The sequence below is a fragment of the Coregonus clupeaformis genome, unplaced genomic scaffold (assembly GCF_020615455.1).
Source record: "Coregonus clupeaformis isolate EN_2021a unplaced genomic scaffold, ASM2061545v1 scaf0143, whole genome shotgun sequence".
NCBI classification, from domain to species: Eukaryota; Metazoa; Chordata; class Actinopteri; order Salmoniformes; family Salmonidae; genus Coregonus; species Coregonus clupeaformis.
In genome coordinates this window covers 23,701-45,000 of record NW_025533598.1, presented here as the reverse complement: position 1 = coordinate 45,000, position 21,300 = coordinate 23,701, and the positions used below count along the sequence as shown (strand labels likewise).

Here is a 21,300-nt window from a genome sequence, read left to right as displayed (position 1 = left end):
ACAGGCCAGTGGCCATCTTCCTGAGTTAATACCTATATTAAGAACCAACAGGCCAGTGGCCATCTTCCTGAGTTAATACCTATATTAAGAACCAACAGGCCAGTGGCCATCTTCCTGAGTTAATGCCTATATTAAGAACCAACAGGCCAGTGGCTATCTTCCTGAGTTAATACCTATATTAAGAACCAACAGGCCAGTGGCCATCTTCCTGAGTTAATACCTATATTAAGAACCAACAGGCCAGTGGCCATCTTCCTGAGTTAATACCTATATTAAGAACCAACAGGCCAGTGGCCATCTTCCTGAGTTAATACCTATATTAAGAACCAACAGGCCAGTGGCCATCTTCCTGAGTTAATACCTATATTAAGAACCAACAGGCCAGTGGCCATCTTCCTGAGTTAATACCTATATTAAGAACCAACAGGCCAGTGGCCATCTTCTTGAGTTAATACCTATATTAAGAACCAACAGGCCAGTGGCCATCTTCCTGAGTTAATACCTATATTAAGAACCAACAGGCCAGTGGCCATCTTCCTGAGTTAATGCCTATATTAAGAACCACAGGCCAGTGGCTATCTTCCTGAGTTAATTCCTATATTAAGAACCAACAGGCCAGTGGCTATCTTCCTGAGTTAATTCCTATATTAAGAACCAACAGGCCAGTGGCCATCTTCCTGAGTTAATTCCTATATTAAGAACCAACAGGCCAGTGGCCATCTTCCTGAGTTAATACCTATATTAAGAACCAACAGGCCAGTGGCCATCTTCCTGAGTTAATACCTATATTAAGAACCAACAGGCCAGTGGCCATCTTCCTGAGTTAATACCTATATTAAGAACCAACAGGCCAGTGGCCATCTTCCTGAGTTAATACCTATATTAAGAACCAACAGGCCAGTGGCCATCTTCCTGAGTTAATGCCTATATTAAGAACCAACAGGCCAGTGGCTATCTTCCTGAGTTAATACCTATATTAAGAACCAACAGGCCAGTGGCCATCTTCCTGAGTTAATACCTATATTAAGAACCAACAGGCCAGTGGCCATCTTCCTGAGTTAATACCTATATTAAGAACCAACAGGCCAGTGGCCATCTTCCTGAGTTAATACCTATATTAAGAACCAACAGGCCAGTGGCCATCTTCCTGAGTTAATACCTATATTAAGAACCAACAGGCCAGTGGCCATCTTCCTGAGTTAATACCTATATTAAGAACCAACAGGCCAGTGGCCATCTTCCTGAGTTAATACCTATATTAAGAACCAACAGGCCAGTGGCCATCTTCCTGAGTTAATACCTATATTAAGAACCAACAGGCCAGTGGCCATCTTCCTGAGTTAATACCTATATTAAGAACCAACAGGCCAGTGGCCATCTTCCTGAGTTAATGCCTATATTAAGAACCAACAGGCCAGTGGCTATCTTCCTGAGTTAATACCTATATTAAGAACCAACAGGCCAGTGGCCATCTTCCTGAGTTAATACCTATATTAAGAACCAACAGGCCAGTGGCCATCTTCCTGAGTTAATACCTATATTAAGAACCAACAGGCCAGTGGCCATCTTCCTGAGTTAATACCTATATTAAGAACCAACAGGCCAGTGGCCATCTTCCTGAGTTAATACCTATATTAAGAACCAACAGGCCAGTGGCCATCTTCCTGAGTTAATACCTATATTAAGAACCAACAGGCCAGTGGCCATCTTCTTGAGTTAATACCTATATTAAGAACCAACAGGCCAGTGGCCATCTTCCTGAGTTAATACCTATATTAAGAACCAACAGGCCAGTGGCCATCTTCCTGAGTTAATGCCTATATTCAGAACCACAGGCCAGTGGCTATCTTCCTGAGTTAATTCCTATATTAAGAACCAACAGGCCAGTGGCTATCTTCCTGAGTTAATTCCTATATTAAGAACCAACAGGCCAGTGGCCATCTTCCTGAGTTAATTCCTATATTAAGAACCAACAGGCCAGTGGCCATCTTCCTGAGTTAATACCTATATTAAGAACCAACAGGCCAGTGGCCATCTTCTTGATTTAATACCTATATTAAGAACCAACAGGCCAGTGGCCGTCTTCCTGAGTTAATACCTATATTAAGAACCAACAGGCCAGTGGCCATCTTCCTGAGTTAATACCTATATTAAGAACCAACAGGCCAGTGGCCATCTTCCTGAGTTAATGCCTATATTAAGAACCAACAGGCCAGTGGCTATCTTCCTGAGTTAATACCTATATTAAGAACCAACAGGCCAGTGGCCATCTTCCTGAGTTAATACCTATATTAAGAACCAACAGGCCAGTGGCCATCTTCCTGAGTTAATACCTATATTAAGAACCAACAGGCCAGTGGCCTTCTTCCTGAGTTAATACCTATATTAAGAACCAACAGGCCAGTGGCCATCTTCCTGAGTTAATACCTATATTAAGAACCAACAGGCCAGTGGCCATCTTCCTGAGTTAATACCTATATTAAGAACCAACAGGCCAGTGGCCATCTTCCTGAGTTAATACCTATATTAAGAACCAACAGGCCAGTGGCCATCTTCCTGAGTTAATACCTATATTAAGAACCAACAGGCCAGTGGCCATCTTCCTGAGTTAATACCTATATTAAGAACCAACAGGCCAGTGGCTATCTTCCTGAGTTAATACCTATATTAAGAACCAACAGGCCAGTGGCCATCTTCCTGAGTTAATACCTATATTAAGAACCAACAGGCCAGTGGCTATCTTCCTGAGTTAATACCTATATTAAGAACCAACAGGCCAGTGGCTATCTTCCTGAGTTAATACCTATATTAAGAACCAACAGGCCAGTTGCTATCTTCCTGAGTTAATACCTATATTAAGAACCAACAGGCCAGTGGCCATCTTCCTGAGTTAATACCTATATTAAGAACCAACAGGCCAGTGGCTATCTTCCTGAGTTAATACCTATATTAAGAACCAACAGGCCAGTGGCCATCTTCCTGAGTTAATGCCTATATTAAGAACCAACAGGCCAGTGGCTATCTTCCTGAGTTAATACCTATATTAAGAACCAACAGGCCAGTGGCCATCTTCCTGAGTTAATACCTATATTAAGAACCAACAGGCCAGTGGCCATCTTCCTGAGTTAATACCTATATTAAGAACCAACAGGCCAGTGGCCATCTTCCTGAGTTAATACCTATATTAAGAACCAACAGGCCAGTGGCCATCTTCCTGAAGTTAATACCTATATTAAGAACCAACAGGCCAGTGGCCATCTTCCTGAGTTAATACCTATATTAAGAACCAACAGGCCAGTGGCTATCTTCCTGAGTTAATACCTATATTAAGAACCAACAGGCCAGTGGCCATCTTCCTGAGTTAATACCTATATTAAGAACCAACAGGCCAGTGGCTATCTTCCTGAGTTAATACCTATATTAAGAACCAACAGGCCAGTGGCTATCTTCCTGAGTTAATACCTATATTAAGAACCAACAGGCCAGTTGCTATCTTCCTGAGTTAATACCTATATTAAGAACCAACAGGCCAGTGGCCATCTTCCTGAGTTAATACCTATATTAAGAACCAACAGGCCAGTGGCTATCTTCCTGAGTTAATACCTATATTAAGAACCAACAGGCCAGTGGCCATCTTCCTGAGTTAATGCCTATATTAAGAACCAACAGGCCAGTGGCTATCTTCCTGAGTTAATACCTATATTAAGAACCAACAGGCCAGTGGCCATCTTCCTGAGTTAATACCTATATTAAGAACCAACAGGCCAGTGGCCATCTTCCTGAGTTAATACCTATATTAAGAACCAACAGGCCAGTGGCCATCTTCCTGAGTTAATGCCTACAGTACATTAACCTCTTCATCAATAGGCACCTGGTTAAAGCGCCTGCCTCGAAAATGCATGCCCAAATTGAATAGAGTATATCTCCAAAACGACAAGGGCTATCAACATAGCAAAATAAAGGTAACACATGTGAGATGTATCTTGAAGTGAAATAATTAATGTGGGTATTTCTGTGTCAGAATACATTTAAGCTAGAGCACAGCATAAATTGGGAGGTTTTGATTCCGCCTGAAAGTAACTTCAGGTCTTTATAGGGAATGTTTTATTGGACTTATGCAGCTGCAGCCCCTAAACACTATGGGACCACAGCCCAATATCTGATGAGTACTTATGTGAAGTTTGAGGCCAATAAAGTAAAGTAAACCAAAGTTGTAGGGGTTTTAGTTGAAGTATGTTTAGGCGGATTACCAAATGGAGACATTTGGGTAGATTTGGGCACCATCAGTGCCATTTGACTTTATCAGGTACCAGACCGCAAAAGTCATTTGATTTCACTAACATATCACTATATGTGTACATTCCATCAAAATACAACTGTTTTGATGTTGTTTCCCATGTTCTCCCAGACCTCTAGATGTGTTGACAAAAGTGATAATTCAGTGACAATACATAATACACTTAGCATTCTGTTGTAAGTAAACTCTATTTAGCCAAAAGAGTGTTATCATACAATAAACACAGACTCGATTGTGATCCTTGCAGGACTAGCTAGCTAGCCAGCTAGCTAAGCTAAGCTAAGCTAAACTAAGCTAAGCTAAGCTAAGCTAAGCTAGCTAAACTAAGCTAGCTAAACTAAGCTAGCTAGCTAAGCTAAGCTAGCTAAACTAAGCTAGCGAGCTAAGCTAAGCTAGCGCTAACTTGCGCTGAGCTTCAGTTACTCAAATATATATTTTAGAATGTATGTTTTGTACTCGTACAATAAATTAGTAATAGTAGTATTACAAGTAATACATAACAATGGGATTACATCCTCTTCTGATGCTTGAGTAGGGCCCTGGACACCATAATCTTCGTTCTCGTCGTTGGGGTCTGGTTCGTCCGGTCTAAGCAGGTCCTCATCGTCTGATTCAGAGTCAATGGGGATGCATGGAGTCCAACTTTCATCTGTTACAATTAATAACGCCTCTGTAACTGTATGTATGTGTATATATATATATATAATACTACCTCTGTAACTGTATATTTGTTACTAGAGCCTGCCATATTTTTATAAATGTTGCGTTTTCCCTCCGAAATTGAAGTGCTGTTGTGCGCTCTGCGTAACCGTGCGTAATGCAGCAAGTCAACTAATGTGATACAATGAGGTGCGCGCATGGATATTTCAACAACCGGTTGGTCGATTTTGACATGTGACCCCTCTATCGAAAGTTCTGGATCGGTATAATTAGATTAGCACAATTGCAAGCCACTGGGATTGCATTATATATCCAGACGATGGCGACAGAACAGTACAGTGCCTGTTGTGATTGAAACAAACTACTGACTTCATCTTCAAACACATTCTTGGCCATGTGAAACGATGGAAACTCATTGAAATTGACTCGGAATGAGAGAGAGAACACTAGAGTATCTTTTCAAGTGGTTTTATTCGATCAGACACTACTTTTGGTAGCAAAAACAACAAAGGTAAGACGCAGTTTGTTGTTGTGATAAAAAAAAATGGACGTTTGTTATCGACGTTCTTTGATTAATAGTTTAGTGTGTGTTGGTCAAAGAGGAACACGGATATCACTGTTGGAATCTGTGAGGTAGCAGCTTTCGAATGGTGTATCGTTGTCATGGGGTGCTGAAGGTGGGTGTGGTGCAGGAATCAAGCGCAGGACGCAGAAGCTAAGTCCAAAAGACTTTAGTGAGTTATTCACGTAGTACACGAGAACACTAAGCCCGGAGGCGAAATAACGGCGCACACAGGCGTCAAACAAAAGGCGCACAAACATGTGCGAAAACCTCTCCAAACACGGAAGGAAGAATACGTAGCTCCGAACACCAAACAGAGGAGCAATCACACACAACACCATACACACACAACGAGAACTAAATAGGACACTAATGAGGACTAACTAGACACAGGTGTACAACATCCAGACAAAACCAAACGAACATGAAACATAGATCGGTGGCAGCTAGTACTCCGGGGACGACGACCGCCGAAACCTGCCCGAACAAGGAGGAGGAGCAGCCTCGGCCGAAACCGTGACAGTACCCCCCTCTAGCCGTGCGCCGACCCCGGCCTCGGGGACGACCAGGAGGGCGCGGAGCAGGGCGCGCGGGATGGTCCCGGTGGAACTCCGACAGGAGAGATGGGTCTAGGATGTCCCTCCGCGGCACCCAGCACCGCTCCTCCGGGCCGTACCCTCCCACTCCACGAGATACTGAGACCCCCCATCCGGCGTCTTGAGTCCAAGATGGACCGAACGGTGTACGCCGGAGCCCCTCGATGTCCAGTGGGGGCGGAGGAGTCTCTCCTATCTCACCTTCCTGGAGTGGACCAGCTACCACCAGCCTGAGAAGAGACACATGGAACGCAGGGGTTAATATTATTATATTCAACAGGCAGATGTAACCTATAACACACCTCGTTCAATCTTCTCAGGACTTTAAAAGGCCCCACAAACCGCCGACCCAGCTCCGGCAGGGCAGGCGGAGGGGTAGGTTTCTGGTAGAGAGCCAGACTCGATCTCCGGGTGCGTACACCGGCCCCTCACTGCGGTGGAGATCGGCGCCGCCTTGTGACGACGGATGGCCCCGCTGCAGGTGGACGTGTGCAGCGTTCCACGTCTCCTCCGAGCGCCTCATCCAATCATCCACCGCAGGGGCCTCGATCTGGCTCTGCTGCCAAGGTGCCAGAACCGGCTGGTAACCTAACACACATTGGAAGGGGGTTAGGTTGGTAGAGGATTGGCGGAGAGAGTTCTGGGCCATCTCGGCCCAGGGAATGTGCCCGAGCCCACTCCTCAGGCCGGTCCTGGCAATACGACCTCAGAAACCTACCCACATCCTGGTTGACTCGTTCTACCTGCCCGTTACTCTCCGGGTGGTACCCTGAGGTAAGGCTCACCGAGACCCCCAAATGTTCCATGAACGCTCTCCATACTCGGGAGGTAAACTGGGGGCCTCGATCAGACACTATATCCTCGGGTACCCCGTAATGCCGGAAGACATGGGTAAATAGGGCCTCTGCGGTTTGTAGGGCAGTAGGAAGACCCGACATAGGGAGAAGACAACAGGCCTTAGAGAACCGGTCCACAACGACCAGGATGGTGGTATTCCCCTGAGAGAGGGGAAGGTCTGTCACAAAATCCACCGAGAGGTGGGACCATGGTCGTTGTGGAACGGGCAGGGGGTTGTAACTTACCCCTGGGCAGGTGTCTGGGCGCCTCACTGGGCGCACACCGAGCAGGAGGAGACATAAACCCTCACATCCCTGGCTAACGTGGGCCACCAGTATTTAGTGCTAAGACAATGCACTGTCCGGCCAATACCCGGATGTCCAGAGGAGGGTGACGTGTGAGCCCAGTAAATGAGTCAATCCCGAATCTCGAGCGAACGTACTTCCGACCCTCAGGACACTGTGGAGGGCTGGGGTCGACGCAACGCTCGCTCGATTCGGCATCGACCTCCCACACCACCGGTTCCACAAGACAAGACTCCGGTAGTATGGGAGTAGGCTCAACGGACCTCTCCTCCGTGTCATACCGCCGGGACAGCGCATCTGCCTTACCATTCTGGGACCCAGGGATGTACGTGATTTTAAATACGAACCTGGCGAGAAACATACTCCATCGAGCCTGGCGAGGGTTCAGTCTCCTCGCTGCCCGGATGTACTCCAGGTTCCGATGGTCAGTCAAAATGAGGAAAGGGTGTTGAGCCCCCTCAAGCCAATGCCTCCACACCTTAAGGGCCTGAACTACAGCTAACAGCTCCCTGTCCCCGACGTCATAATTTCGCTCCGCCGGACTGAGCTTTTTTGAGTAAAAAGCACAGGGGCAGAGTTTAGGTGGCGTGCCGGACCGTTGAGAGAGCATGGCCCCTATACCGGCTTCAGACGCGTCCACCTCTACCTGAAAGGGTAATCGGGTCCGGATGCGCCAGCACCGGAGCCGACGTAAATCAGGTCCTTCAGTCTCTTAAAGGCCCTGTCCGCATCAGCTGACCACTGCAGGCGCCCGACCCCCTTTCAGAAGGGACGTGATGGGAGCTGCCACCTGTCCAAAACCCCGGATAAACCTCTGGTAGTAATTCGCAAAGCCCAAGAACTGCTGCACCTCTTTGACAGTGGTTGGGGTTTGCCAATTACGCACAGCTGACATACACGATCCACCTCCATTCTCACTCCCTGACGCGGACAACCGATAACCCAAAAAAGGAGACCGACTCCTGGAAAAACAGACATTTCTCTGCCTTGACATATAGGTCGTGCTCCAACAGCCTCCTCAATACATGACGCACCAGGGCTATATGCTCGGCTCGGGTAGACGAGTACACTAGAATGTCATCAATGTACACGACCACCCCTTGCCCCTGCATATCCCGGAAAATGTCATCTACGAAGGATTGGAAGACTGATGGAGCATTCATCAACCCATATGGCATGACGAGATACTCGAAATGACCTGACGTGGTACTAAGCGCTGTTTTCCATTCGTCGCCCTCCCTAATGCGCACCAAGTTATACGCGCTCCTGAGATCCAGTTTTGTGAAAAACCGCGCTCCATGCAATGACTCCGTCATGGTCACAATCAGAGGGAGTGGATAACTGTATTTCACAGTAATCTGATTGAGACCACGGTAATCGATGCACGGGCGCAACCCTCCATCTTTTTTCTTCACAAAAAAGAAGCTCGAGGAGGCGGGAGAAGTGGAGGGCCGTATGTATCCTTGTCTCAAAGATTTGTCTATGTAAGTTTCCATAGCTTTTCTCTCCTCTTGAGACAAATGATACACGTGGCTCCGTGGGAGCGCTGCTCCTGCCTGGAGATCAATCGCACAATCCCCCTGTCTATGAGGAGGCAACTGCGTCGCCCTAGCTTTACTAAACACGAGAGCTAAGTCCCCATATTCAGCCGGAATGTGCAGTACGGGCACTTGGTTTGGACTTTCCACCGAAGTCGCCCCTACGGAAACATCCAGACATCGCCCCTCACACTGAGCAGACCACCCATCGAGAGCCCTCTGTTGCCACGAAATAGCAGGGTTATGGGTGCTTAACCAGGGAATTCCCAGCACCACCGGGTACGCAGGAGAGTCGATCAGATACAACTGTATAGTCTCCTCATGACCCCACCCCCCTGCGCACACATCCTAAGTGGCGCTGTGACCTCCCTAATCAACCCCGACCCCAAAGGGCGGCTATCTAAAAGCATGAACGGGAAAAGGCTTGTCAACAGGTAGGAGAGGGATCCCTAAATCTAAACAAAACTTCCGATCAACAAAATTCCCAGCTGCGCCTGAATCTACTAGCGCCTTATGCTGGGAATGAGGTGCAACCTGTGGAAAACAAACAGGTATACAAAAGTGCGCAACAGAGAGCTCTGGGTAAGTGGGCGTCTACTCACCTGGGAAGCCTCCCCAGTGCGTGGCCTGTTGTCTCCTCCCTCGGGAACCCTCCCCAGCACCTGGCCGCAGTGTGCCCTCCACGACCGCACTTGGTGCAGGGGACAGGCCCCTCGGGCTCCTCCTCCTCCTTCCTCTAGCGCCAGCACCCCGAGCTCCATAGGGCTCGGCTCGGAGGTGCCGGAGGGTGGAATGGACGGACCCCACTCGGGGACGTCCAAGGGTGGCCAGCAGGGTGTCCAGACGGATGGACATATCGACCAACTGGTCGAAGGTGAAATTGGTGTCCCTGCAGGCCAACTCACGTTGAACGTCCTCCCGTAGGCTACATCGAAAATGGTCGATGAGGGCCCGTTCATTCCACCCTCGTCTGCCGCTAGAGTCCGGAACTCCAGCGCGAACGCCTGTGCATCTTCCTGAGTTAATACCTATATTAAGAACCAACAGGCCAGTGGCCATCTTCCTGAGTTAATACCTATATTAAGAACCAACAGGCCAGTGGCCATCTTCCTGAGTTAATGCCTATATTAAGAACCAACAGGCCAGTGGCTATCTTCCTGAGTTAATACCTATATTAAGAACCAACAGGCCAGTGGCCATCTTCCTGAGTTAATACCTATATTAAGAACCAACAGGCCAGTGGCCATCTTCCTGAGTTAATACCTATATTAAGAACCAACAGGCCAGTGGCCATCTTCCTGAGTTAATACCTATATTAAGAACCAACAGGCCAGTGGCCATCTTCCTGAGTTAATACCTATATTAAGAACCAACAGGCCAGTGGCCATCTTCCTGAGTTAATACCTATATTAAGAACCAACAGGCCAGTGGCCATCTTCTTGAGTTAATACCTATATTAAGAACCAACAGGCCAGTGGCCATCTTCCTGAGTTAATACCTATATTAAGAACCAACAGGCCAGTGGCCATCTTCCTGAGTTAATGCCTATATTCAGAACCACAGGCCAGTGGCTATCTTCCTGAGTTAATTCCTATATTAAGAACCAACAGGCCAGTGGCTATCTTCCTGAGTTAATTCCTATATTAAGAACCAACAGGCCAGTGGCCATCTTCCTGAGTTAATTCCTATATTAAGAACCAACAGGCCAGTGGCCATCTTCCTGAGTTAATACCTATATTAAGAACCAACAGGCCAGTGGCCATCTTCCTGATTTAATACCTATATTAAGAACCAACAGGCCAGTGGCCATCTTCCTGAGTTAATACCTATATTAAGAACCAACAGGCCAGTGGCCATCTTCCTGAGTTAATACCTATATTAAGAACCAACAGGCCAGTGGCCATCTTCCTGAGTTAATGCCTATATTAAGAACCAACAGGCCAGTGGCTATCTTCCTGAGTTAATACCTATATTAAGAACCAACAGGCCAGTGGCCATCTTCCTGAGTTAATACCTATATTAAGAACCAACAGGCCAGTGGCCATCTTCCTGAGTTAATACCTATATTAAGAACCAACAGGCCAGTGGCCTTCTTCCTGAGTTAATACCTATATTAAGAACCAACAGGCCAGTGGCCATCTTCCTGAGTTAATACCTATATTAAGAACCAACAGGCCAGTGGCCATCTTCCTGAGTTAATACCTATATTAAGAACCAACAGGCCAGTGGCCATCTTCCTGAGTTAATACCTATATTAAGAACCAACAGGCCAGTGGCCATCTTCCTGAGTTAATACCTATATTAAGAACCAACAGGCCAGTGGCCATCTTCCTGAGTTAATACCTATATTAAGAACCAACAGGCCAGTGGCTATCTTCCTGAGTTAATACCTATATTAAGAACCAACAGGCCAGTGGCCATCTTCCTGAGTTAATACCTATATTAAGAACCAACAGGCCAGTGGCTATCTTCCTGAGTTAATACCTATATTAAGAACCAACAGGCCAGTTGCTATCTTCCTGAGTTAATACCTATATTAAGAACCAACAGGCCAGTGGCCATCTTCCTGAGTTAATACCTATATTAAGAACCAACAGGCCAGTGGCTATCTTCCTGAGTTAATACCTATATTAAGAACCAACAGGCCAGTGGCTATCTTCCTGAGTTAATACCTATATTAAGAACCAACAGGCCAGTGGCCATCTTCCTGAGTTAATACCTATATTAAGAACCAACAGGCCAGTGGCCATCTTCCTGAGTTAATACCTATATTAAGAACCAACAGGCCAGTGGCCATCTTCCTGAGTTAATGCCTACAGTACATTAACCTCTTCATCAATAGGCACCTGGTTAAAGCGACTGCCTCGAAAATGCATGCCCAAATTGAATAGAGTATATCTCCAAAACGACAAGGGCTATCAACATAGCAAAATAAAGGTAACACATGTGAGATGTATCTTGAAGTGAAATAATTAATGTGGGTATTTCTGTGTCAGAATACATTTAAGCTAGAGCACAGCATAAATTGGGAGGTTTTGATTCCGCCTGAAAGTAACTTCAGGTCTTTATAGGGAATGTTTTATTGGACTTATGCAGCTGCAGCCCCTAAACACTATGGGACCACAGCCCAATATCTGATGAGTACTTATGTGAAGTTTGAGGCCAATAAAGTAAAGTAAACCAAAGTTGTAGGGGTTTTAGTTGAAGTATGTTTAGGCGGATTACCAAATGGAGACATTTGGGTAGATTTGGGCACCATCAGTGCCATTTGACTTTTATCAGGTACCAGACCGCAAAAGTAATTTGATTTCACTAACATATCACTATATGTGTACATTCCATCAAAATACAACTGTTTTGATGTTGTTTCCCATGTTCTCCCAGACCTCTAGATGTGTTGACAAAAGTGATAATTCAGTGACAATACATAATACACTTAGCATTCTGTTGTAAGTAAACTCTATTTAGCCAAAAGAGTGTTATCATACAATAAACACAGACTCGATTGTGATCCTTGCAGGACTAGCTAGCTAGCCAGCTAGCTAAGCTAAGCTAAGCTAAACTAAGCTAAGCTAAGCTAAGCTAGCTAAACTAAGCTAGCTAAACTAAGCTAGCTAGCTAAGCTAAGCTAGCTAAACTAAGCTAGCGAGCTAAGCTAAGCTAGCGCTAACTTGCGCTGAGCTTCAGTTACTCAAATATATATTTTAGAATGTATGTTTTGTACTCGTACAATAAATTAGTAATAGTAGTATTACAAGTAATACATAACAATGGGATTACATCCTCTTCTGATGCTTGAGTAGGGCCCTGGACACCATAATCTTCGTTCTCGTCGTTGGGGTCTGGTTCGTCCGGTCTAAGCAGGTCCTCATCGTCTGATTCAGAGTCAATGGGGATACATGGAGTCCAACTTTCATCTGTTACAATTAATAACGCCTCTGTAACTGTATGTGTATATATATATATATATATATATATATATACTACCTCTGTAACTGTATATTTGTTACTAGAGCCTGCCATATTTTTATAAACGTTGCGTTTTCCCTCCGAAATTGAAGTGCTGTTGTGCGCTCTGCGTAACCGTGCGTAATGCAGCAAGTCAACTAATGTGATACAATGAGGTGCGCGCATGGATATTTCAACAACCGGTTGGTCGATTTTGACATGTGACCCCTCTATCGAAAGTTCTGGATCGGTATAATTAGATTAGCACAATTGCAAGCCACTGGGATTGCATTATATATCCAGACGATGGCGACAGAACAGTACAGTGCCTGTTGTGATTGAAACAAACTACTGACTTCATCTTCAAACACATTCTTGGCCATGTGAAACGATGGAAACTCATTGAAATTGACTCGGAATGAGAGAGAGACACTAGAGTATCTTTTCAAGTGGTTTTATTCGATCAGACACTACTTTTGGTAGCAAAAACAACAAAGGTAAGACGCAGTTTGTTGTTGTGATAAAAAAAAAATGGATGTTTGTTATCGACGTTCTTTGATTAATAGTTTAGTGTGTGTTGGTCAAAGAGGAACACGGATATCACTGTTGGAATCTGTGAGGTAGCAGCTTTCGAATGGTGTATCGTTGTCATGGGGTGCTGAAGGTGGGTGTGGTGCAGGAATCAAGCGCAGGACGCAGAAGCTAAGTCCAAAAGACTTTAGTGAGTTATTCACGTAGTACACGAGAACACTAAGCCCGGAGGCGAAATAACGGCGCACACAGGCGTCAAACAAAAGGCGCACAAACATGTGCGAAAACCTCTCCAAACACGGAAGGAAGAATACGTAGCTCGAACACCAAACAGAGGAGCAATCACACACAACACCATACACACAACGAGAACTAAATAGGACACTAATGAGGACTAACTAGACACAGGTGTACAACATCCAGACAAAACCAAACGAACATGAAACATAGATCGGTGGCAGCTAGTACTCCGGGGACGACGACCGCCGAAACCTGCCCGAACAAGGAGGAGGAGCAGCCTCGGCCGAAACCGTGACAGTACCCCCCTCTAGCCGTGCGCCGACCCCGGCCTCGGGGACGACCAGGAGGGCACGGAGCAGGGCGCGCGGGATGGTCCCGGTGGAACTCCGACAGGAGAGATGGGTCTAGGATGTCCCTCCGCGGCACCCAGCACCGCTCCTCCGGGCCGTACCCCTCCCACTCCACGAGATACTGGAGACCCCCCATCCGGCGTCTTGAGTCCAAGATGGACCGAACGGTGTACGCCGGAGCCCCCTCGATGTCCAGTGGGGGCGGAGGAGTCTCTCCTATCTCACCTTCCTGGAGTGGACCAGCTACCACCAGCCTGAGAAGAGACACATGGAACGAGGGGTTAATATTATTATATTCAACAGGCAGATGTAACCTATAACACACCTCGTTCAATCTTCTCAGGACTTTAAAGGCCCCCACAAACCGCCGACCCAGCTTCCGGCAGGGCAGGCGGAGGGGTAGGTTTCTGGTAGAGAGCCAGACTCGATCTCCGGGTGCGTACCGGCCCTCACTGCGGTGGAGATCGGCGCTCGCCTTGTGACGACGGATGGCCCGCTGCAGGTGGACGTGTGCAGCGTTCCACGTCTCCTCCGAGCGCCTCATCCAATCATCCACCGCAGGGGCCTCGATCTGGCTCTGCTGCCAAGGTGCCAGAACCGGCTGGTAACCTAACACACATTGGAAGGGGGTTAGGTTGGTAGAGGATTGGCGGAGAGAGTTCTGGGCCATCTCGGCCCAGGGAATGTACCGAGCCCACTCCTCAGGCCGGTCCTGGCAATACGACCTCAGAAACCTACCCACATCCTGGTTGACTCGTTCTACCTGCCCGTTACTCTCCGGGTGGTACCCTGAGGTAAGGCTCACCGAGACCCCCAAATGTTCCATGAACGCTCTCCATACTCGGGAGGTAAACTGGGGGCCTCGATCAGACACTATATCCTCGGGTACCCGTGATGCCGGAAGACATGGGTAAATAGGGCCTCTGCGGTTTTGTAGGGCAGTAGGAAGACCCCGACATAGGGAGAAGACAACAGGCCTTAGAGAACCGGTCCACAACGACCAGGATGGTGGTATTCCCCTGAGAGAGGGGAAGGTCTGTCACAAAATCCACCGAGAGGTGGGACCATGGTCGTTGTGGAACGGGCAGGGGTTGTAACTTACCCCTGGGCAGGTGTCTGGGCGCCTTACACTGGGCGCACACCGAGCAGGAGGAGACATAAACCCTCACATCCCTGGCTAACGTGGGCCACCAGTATTTAGTGCTAAGACAATGCACTGTCCGGCCAATACCCGGATGTCCAGAGGAGGGTGACGTGTGAGCCCAGTAAATGAGTCAATCCCGAATCTCGAGCGGAACGTACTTCCGACCCTCAGGACACTGTGGAGGGCTGGGGTCGTGACGCAACGCTCGCTCGATTTCGACATCGACCTCCCACACCACCGGTTCCACAAGACAAGACTCCGGTAGTATGGGAGTAGGCTCAACGGACCTCTCCCTCCGTGTCATACCGCCGGGACAGCGCATCTGCCTTACCATTCTGGGACCCAGGGATGTACGTGATTTTAAATACGAACCTGGCGAGAAACATACTCCATCGAGCCTGGCGAGGGTTCAGTCTCCTCGCTGCCCGGATGTACTCCAGGTTCCGATGGTCAGTCAAAATGAGGAAAGGGTGTTGAGCCCCCTCAAGCCAATGCCTCCACACCTTAAGGGCCTGAACTACAGCTAACAGCTCCCTGTCCCCGACGTCATAATTTCGCTCCGCCGGACTGAGCTTTTTTGAGTAAAAAGCACAGGGGCAGAGTTTAGGTGGCGTGCCGGACCGTTGAGAGAGCATGGCCCCTATACCGGCTTCAGACGCGTCCACCTCTACCTGAAAGGGTAATGCGGGTCCGGATGCGCCAGCACCGGAGCCGACGTAAACAGGTCCTTCAGTCTCTTAAAGGCCCTGTCCGCATCAGCTGACCACTGCAGGCGCCCGGACCCCCTTTCAGAAGGGACGTGATGGGAGCTGCCACCTGTCCAAAACCCCGGATAAACCTCTGGTAGTAATTCGCAAAGCCCAAGAACTGCTGCACCTCTTTGACAGTGGTTGGGGTTTGCCAATTACGCACAGCTGACACACGATCCACCTCCATTCTCACCCCTGACGCGGACAACCGATAACCCAAAAAGGAGACCGACTCCTGGAAAAACAGACATTTCTCTGCCTTGACATATAGGTCGTGCTCCAACAGCCTCCCTCAATACATGACGCACCAGGGCTATATAGCTCGGCTCGGGTAGACGAAGTACACTAGAATGTCATCAATGTACACGACCACCCCTTGCCCCTGCATATCCCGGAAAATGTCATCTACGAAGGATTGGAAGACTGATGGAGCATTCATCAACCCATATGGCATGACGAGATACTCGAAATGACCTGACGTGGTACTAAGCGCTGTTTTCCATTCGTCGCCCTCCCTAATGCGCACCAAGTTATACGCGCTCCTGAGATCCAGTTTTGTGAAAAACCGCTCCATGCAATGACTCCGTCATGGTCACAATCAGAGGGAGTGGATAACTGTATTTCACAGTAATCTGATTGAGACCACGGTAATCGATGCACGGGCGCAACCCTCCATCTTTTTCTTCACAAAAAAGAAGCTCGAGGAGGCGGGAGAAGTGGAGGGCCGTATGTATCCTTGTCTCAAAGATTTGTCTATGTAAGTTTCCATAGCTTTTCTCTCCTCTTGAGACAAATGATACACGTGGCTCCGTGGGAGCGCTGCTCCTGCCTGGAGATCAATCGCACAATCCCCCTGTCTATGAGGAGGCAACTGCGTCGCCCTAGCTTTACTAAACACGAGAGCTAAGTCCCCATATTCAGCCGGAATGTGCAGTACGGGCACTTGGTTTGGACTTTCCACCGAAGTCGCCCCTACGAAACATCCAGACATCGCCCCTCACACTGAGCAGACCACCCATCGAGAGCCCTCTGTTGCCACGAAATAGCAGGGTTATGGGTGCTTAACCAGGAATTCCCAGCACCACCGGGTACGCAGGAGAGTCGATCAGATACAACTGTATAGTCTCCTCATGACCCCCTGTGCACACATCCTAAGTGGCGCTGTGACCTCCCTAATCAACCCCGACCCCAAAGGGCGGCTATCTAAAGCATGAACGGGAAAAGGCTTGTCAACAGGTAGGAGAGGGATCCCTAAATCTAAACAAAACTTCCGATCAACAAAATTCCCAGCTGCGCCTGAATCTACTAGCGCCTTATGCTGGGAATGAGGTGCAACCTGTGGAAAACAAACAGGTATACAAAAGTGCGCAACAGAGAGCTCTGGGTAAGTGGGCGTCTACTCACCTGGGAAGCCTCCCCAGTGCGTGGCCTGTTGTCTCCTCCCTCGGGGAACCCTCCCCAGCACCTGGCCGCAGTGTGCCCTCCACGACCGCACTTGGTGCAGGGGACAGGCCCCCTCGGGCTCCTCCTCCTCCTTCCTCTAGCGCCAGCACCCCGGAGCTCCATAGGGCTCGGCTCGGAGGTGCCGGAGGGTGGAATGGACGGACCCCACTCGGGACGTCCACGGGTGGCCAGCAGGGTGTCCAGACGGATGGACATATCGACCAACTGGTCGAAGGTGAAATTGGTGTCCCTGCAGGCCAACTCACGTTGAACGTCCTCCCGTAGGCTACATCGAAAATGGTCGATGAGGGCCCGTTCATTCCACCCTGCGTCTGCCGCTAGAGTCCGGAACTCCAGCGCGAACGCCTGTGTGCTCCTCCTCCCCTGTCTCAGGTGGACTAGACGCTCCACCGCCGCTTTGCCCTCAGGTGGATGGTCGAACACGGCCTTGAAGCGACGGGAGAACTCGGCGTAGGAGATGGTGGTGGCGTCCATCTTCCTCCACTCGGCGTTGGCCCATTCCAACGCCTTGCCCGTGAGACAGGAGATGAGGGCGGAAACGCTCTCTTGTCCCGAGGGCACCGGGTGTACAGTGGCCAGGTAGAGCTCCACCTGCAGGAGGAACCCCTGACACCCGGCAGCTGTTCCGTCATACGCCCTCGGTAGCGAGAGCCGAATCCCACTGGGTTCCGGACCTGGGACTGGTGGACCGGCCGATGGGGGTGGCAGGGTAGGTGGAGGTGTGGGTACCCCTCTGGACTCCCATCGGTGCAGGGGTGTTGATGACGTCCTGAAGAGCGGTCCCCAGTTGTCGTATCTGGTCATCCTGGCCGCGGACATGCTCCTCCAGCGACTCAGGCGTGACGGTTGCTCCTGCTGATTCCATTCAAGTGGTGTGTGATTCTGTCATGGGGTGCTGAAGGTGGGTGTGGTGCAGGAATCAAGCGCAGGACGCAGAAGCTAAGTCCAAAAGACTTTAGTGAGTTATTCACGTAGTACACGAGAACACTAAGCCCGGAGGCGAAATAACGGGCGCACACAGGCGTCAAACAAAAGGCGCACAAACATGTGCGAAAACCTCTCAAACACGGAGGGAAGAATACGTAGCTCCGAACACCAAACAGAGGAGCAATCACACACAACACCATACACACACAACGAGAACTAAATAGGACACTAATGAGGACTAACTAGACACAGGTGTACAACATCCAGACAAAACCAAACGAACATGAAACATAGATCGGTGGCAGCTAGTACTCCGGGGACGACGACCGCCGAAACCTGCCCGAACAAGGAGGAGGAGCAGCCTCGGCCGAAACCGTGACAATCGTTTGTGTAGATAGGTTGTGTAGATAGAAAATAAGTTATCTGTCTACAAATATACAGGCATGCACGGTTTCAAAATACAGTACTGGTTTTGCTATATGCTTATATATTTGCTTGGAGTCTGAATATTATTTAATTTGGGCAACAACAGTTTAGCTAGATTCCCAGTTGAGATGCTTCTCGTTCCAGTAGTGTATAACATTCAGGTATTCACACGTTTAAAAACCGTGCTACGTCATTGTTTGAGATTGCGGGAGGAGTACCCCGGATATGGGGAACCTCGTGATGAAGACGTTAAGAAACTACATGCTAACACTCTCCTATGACATAGTCACATGACTGTTGATGTTTTGCTCAATGGGCAAAACACAGTCCTGTGGTGCAAAACAAACTGGGTTTCAAACTCTTAACTCTCGGAGTGCGCTCTTAAATTTCCCCCAGTGTGTCAGTGTGCGCTCTGTGCCGATCGTAAATTCAGAGCGTTGTCAGATTGTCCGTTCCCTGAATTCAGAACATTCTGCTCTCAGAGTGCAGAGTGCATACTGCAGTCAACCGCACAGGCTAACTGGATAAAGTTGGCTAGCTTGCTAGCTACTGCCAGTCATAAGAGAGAACACCCTGAGAGAACACCCTGAGAGAACACCCTGAGAGAACACCCTGAGAGAACACCCTGAGAGAACACCCTGAGAGAACACCCTGAGAGAACACCTCACTCTGAACAGTTTACTCGCCCTAGCAGAACCATAGTTAGGCCGTTTTAGTGTTATCAAGAGTGTTGGTGAATGTAACTGTGTTACTCGCACCAATTTAATTCAGTCTTTTTGCAGATGTTTGACTGACACCTCTCTCTCTCTCCTATCCCCCATCGCTCCCTTCCAGGTGGAGGACGTGAACGATAACTCCCCCTTGACCTCCGACCCGATCTATCACCCCGTTGTCATGGAGAACTCTCCCAAGGACCTGTCCGTCATCCGTATCCAGGCGCAGGACCCCGACCTCACCGCCACGCCCGGTCAACTTAGTTACCGCATCACTGCCGGGAAACCCACAGAACTTCTTCTCCATCAACTCCAAAACAGGTGACCTCTAACTTCTGACCCTTAACACCTGAACTCTAACCTTTGACCTCTAACCCTTACCCAAGGGCCTGTATCCACAAAGCGTCTCTGAATAGGAGTGTTGATCTAGGATCAGATCTCAACCTGTCCATATAATCTTATTAATAATGATCTAAAACAGGGTTTTGGCAACCCTGTTCCTGGAGTGCCGCAGGTACTGCAGGATTTTGTTCCAACTAAGCACCACACCTGACCCACTGAGCTAATTGATCAGTTCAGTCACACCTCCTCTTCCCGGTCGGTTAAATGGCTGCAGCCCTCCATGACCAGGCCTGCCTATCCCTGATCTAAAAGGTGTTCCTCGATCTGAGACGCTTCATGAATACAGGCCCTCAACACAGCCTTTATGAATACAGGCCCTCACCACAGCCTTTATGAATACAGGCCCTCAACACAGCCTTTATGAATACAGGCCCTCACCACAGCCTTTATGAATACAGGCCCTCACCACAGCCTTTATGAATACAGGCCCTCACCACAGCCTTTATGAATACAGGCCCTCACCACAGCCTTTATGAATACAGGCCCTCAACACAGCCTTTATGAATACAGGCCCTCAACACAGCCTTTATGAATACAGGCCCTCACCACAGCCTTTATGAATACAGGCCCTCACCACAGCCTTTATGAATACAGGCCCCTCACCACAGCCTTTATGAATACAGGCCCTCACCACAGCCTTTATGAATACAGGCCCTCACCAGAGCCTTTATGAATACAGGCCCTCACCACAGCCTTTATGAATACAGGCCCTCACCACAGCCTTTATGAATACAGGCCCTCACCACAGCCTTTATGAATACAGGCCCTCAGCAACAGCCTTTATGAATACAGGCCCTCACCACAGCCTTTATGAATACAGGCCCTCACCACAGCCTTTATGAATACAGGCCCTCACCAGAGCCTTTATGAATACAGGCCCTCACCACAGCCTTTATGAATACAGGCCCTCACCACAGCCTTTATGAATACAGGCCCTCACCACAGCCTTTATGAATACAGGCTCCTCACCACAGCCTTTATGAATACAGGCCCTCACCACAGCCTTTGTGAATACAGGCCCTCAACACAGCCTTTATGAATGCACAGGCCCTCACCCACAGCCTTTATGAATACAGGCCCTCACCACAGCCTTTATGAATACAGGCCCTCCACCACAGCCTTTATGAATACAGGCCCTCACCACAGCCTTTATGAATATAGGCCCTCACCACAGCCTTTATGAATACAGGCCCTCACCAGAGCCTTTATGAATACAGGCCCTCACCACAGCCTTCCCCTTATGAATACAGGCCCCCTCACCACAGCCTTTATGAATACAGGCCCTCACCACAGCCTTTATGAATACAGGCCCTCACAACAGCCTTTATGAATACAGGCCCTCACCACAGCCTTTATGAATACAGGCCCTCACCACAGCCTTTATGAATACAGGCCCTCACCACAGCCTTTATGAATACAGGCCCTCACCACAGCCTTTATGAATACAGGCCCTCACCACAGCCTTTATGAATACAGGCCCTCACCACAGCCTTTATGAATACAGGCCCTCACCACAGCCTTTATGAATACAGGCCCTCACCACAGCCTTTATGAATACAGGCCCTCACCACAGCCTTTATGAATACAGGCCCTCACCACAGCCTTTATGAA

At 48.6% G+C, this 21,300-nt stretch overlaps 1 protein-coding gene across 1 annotated transcript in view; it reads left to right on the top strand.

Moving 5' to 3' along the window:
* The window catches only part of LOC121541373 (protocadherin Fat 3), a gene marked incomplete at its 3' end in the record, with an annotated part of 101,766 nt that extends 82,158 nt beyond the window's left edge, over positions 1–19,608 (top strand). Inside the window, 2 exon segments of the mRNA XM_045213705.1 lie at positions 19,409–19,567; positions 19,569–19,608. Of these exon segments, the coding sequence (XP_045069640.1) occupies positions 19,409–19,567; positions 19,569–19,608 (199 nt within the window).
* Between the last annotated feature and the right edge of the window lie 1,692 nt (positions 19,609–21,300).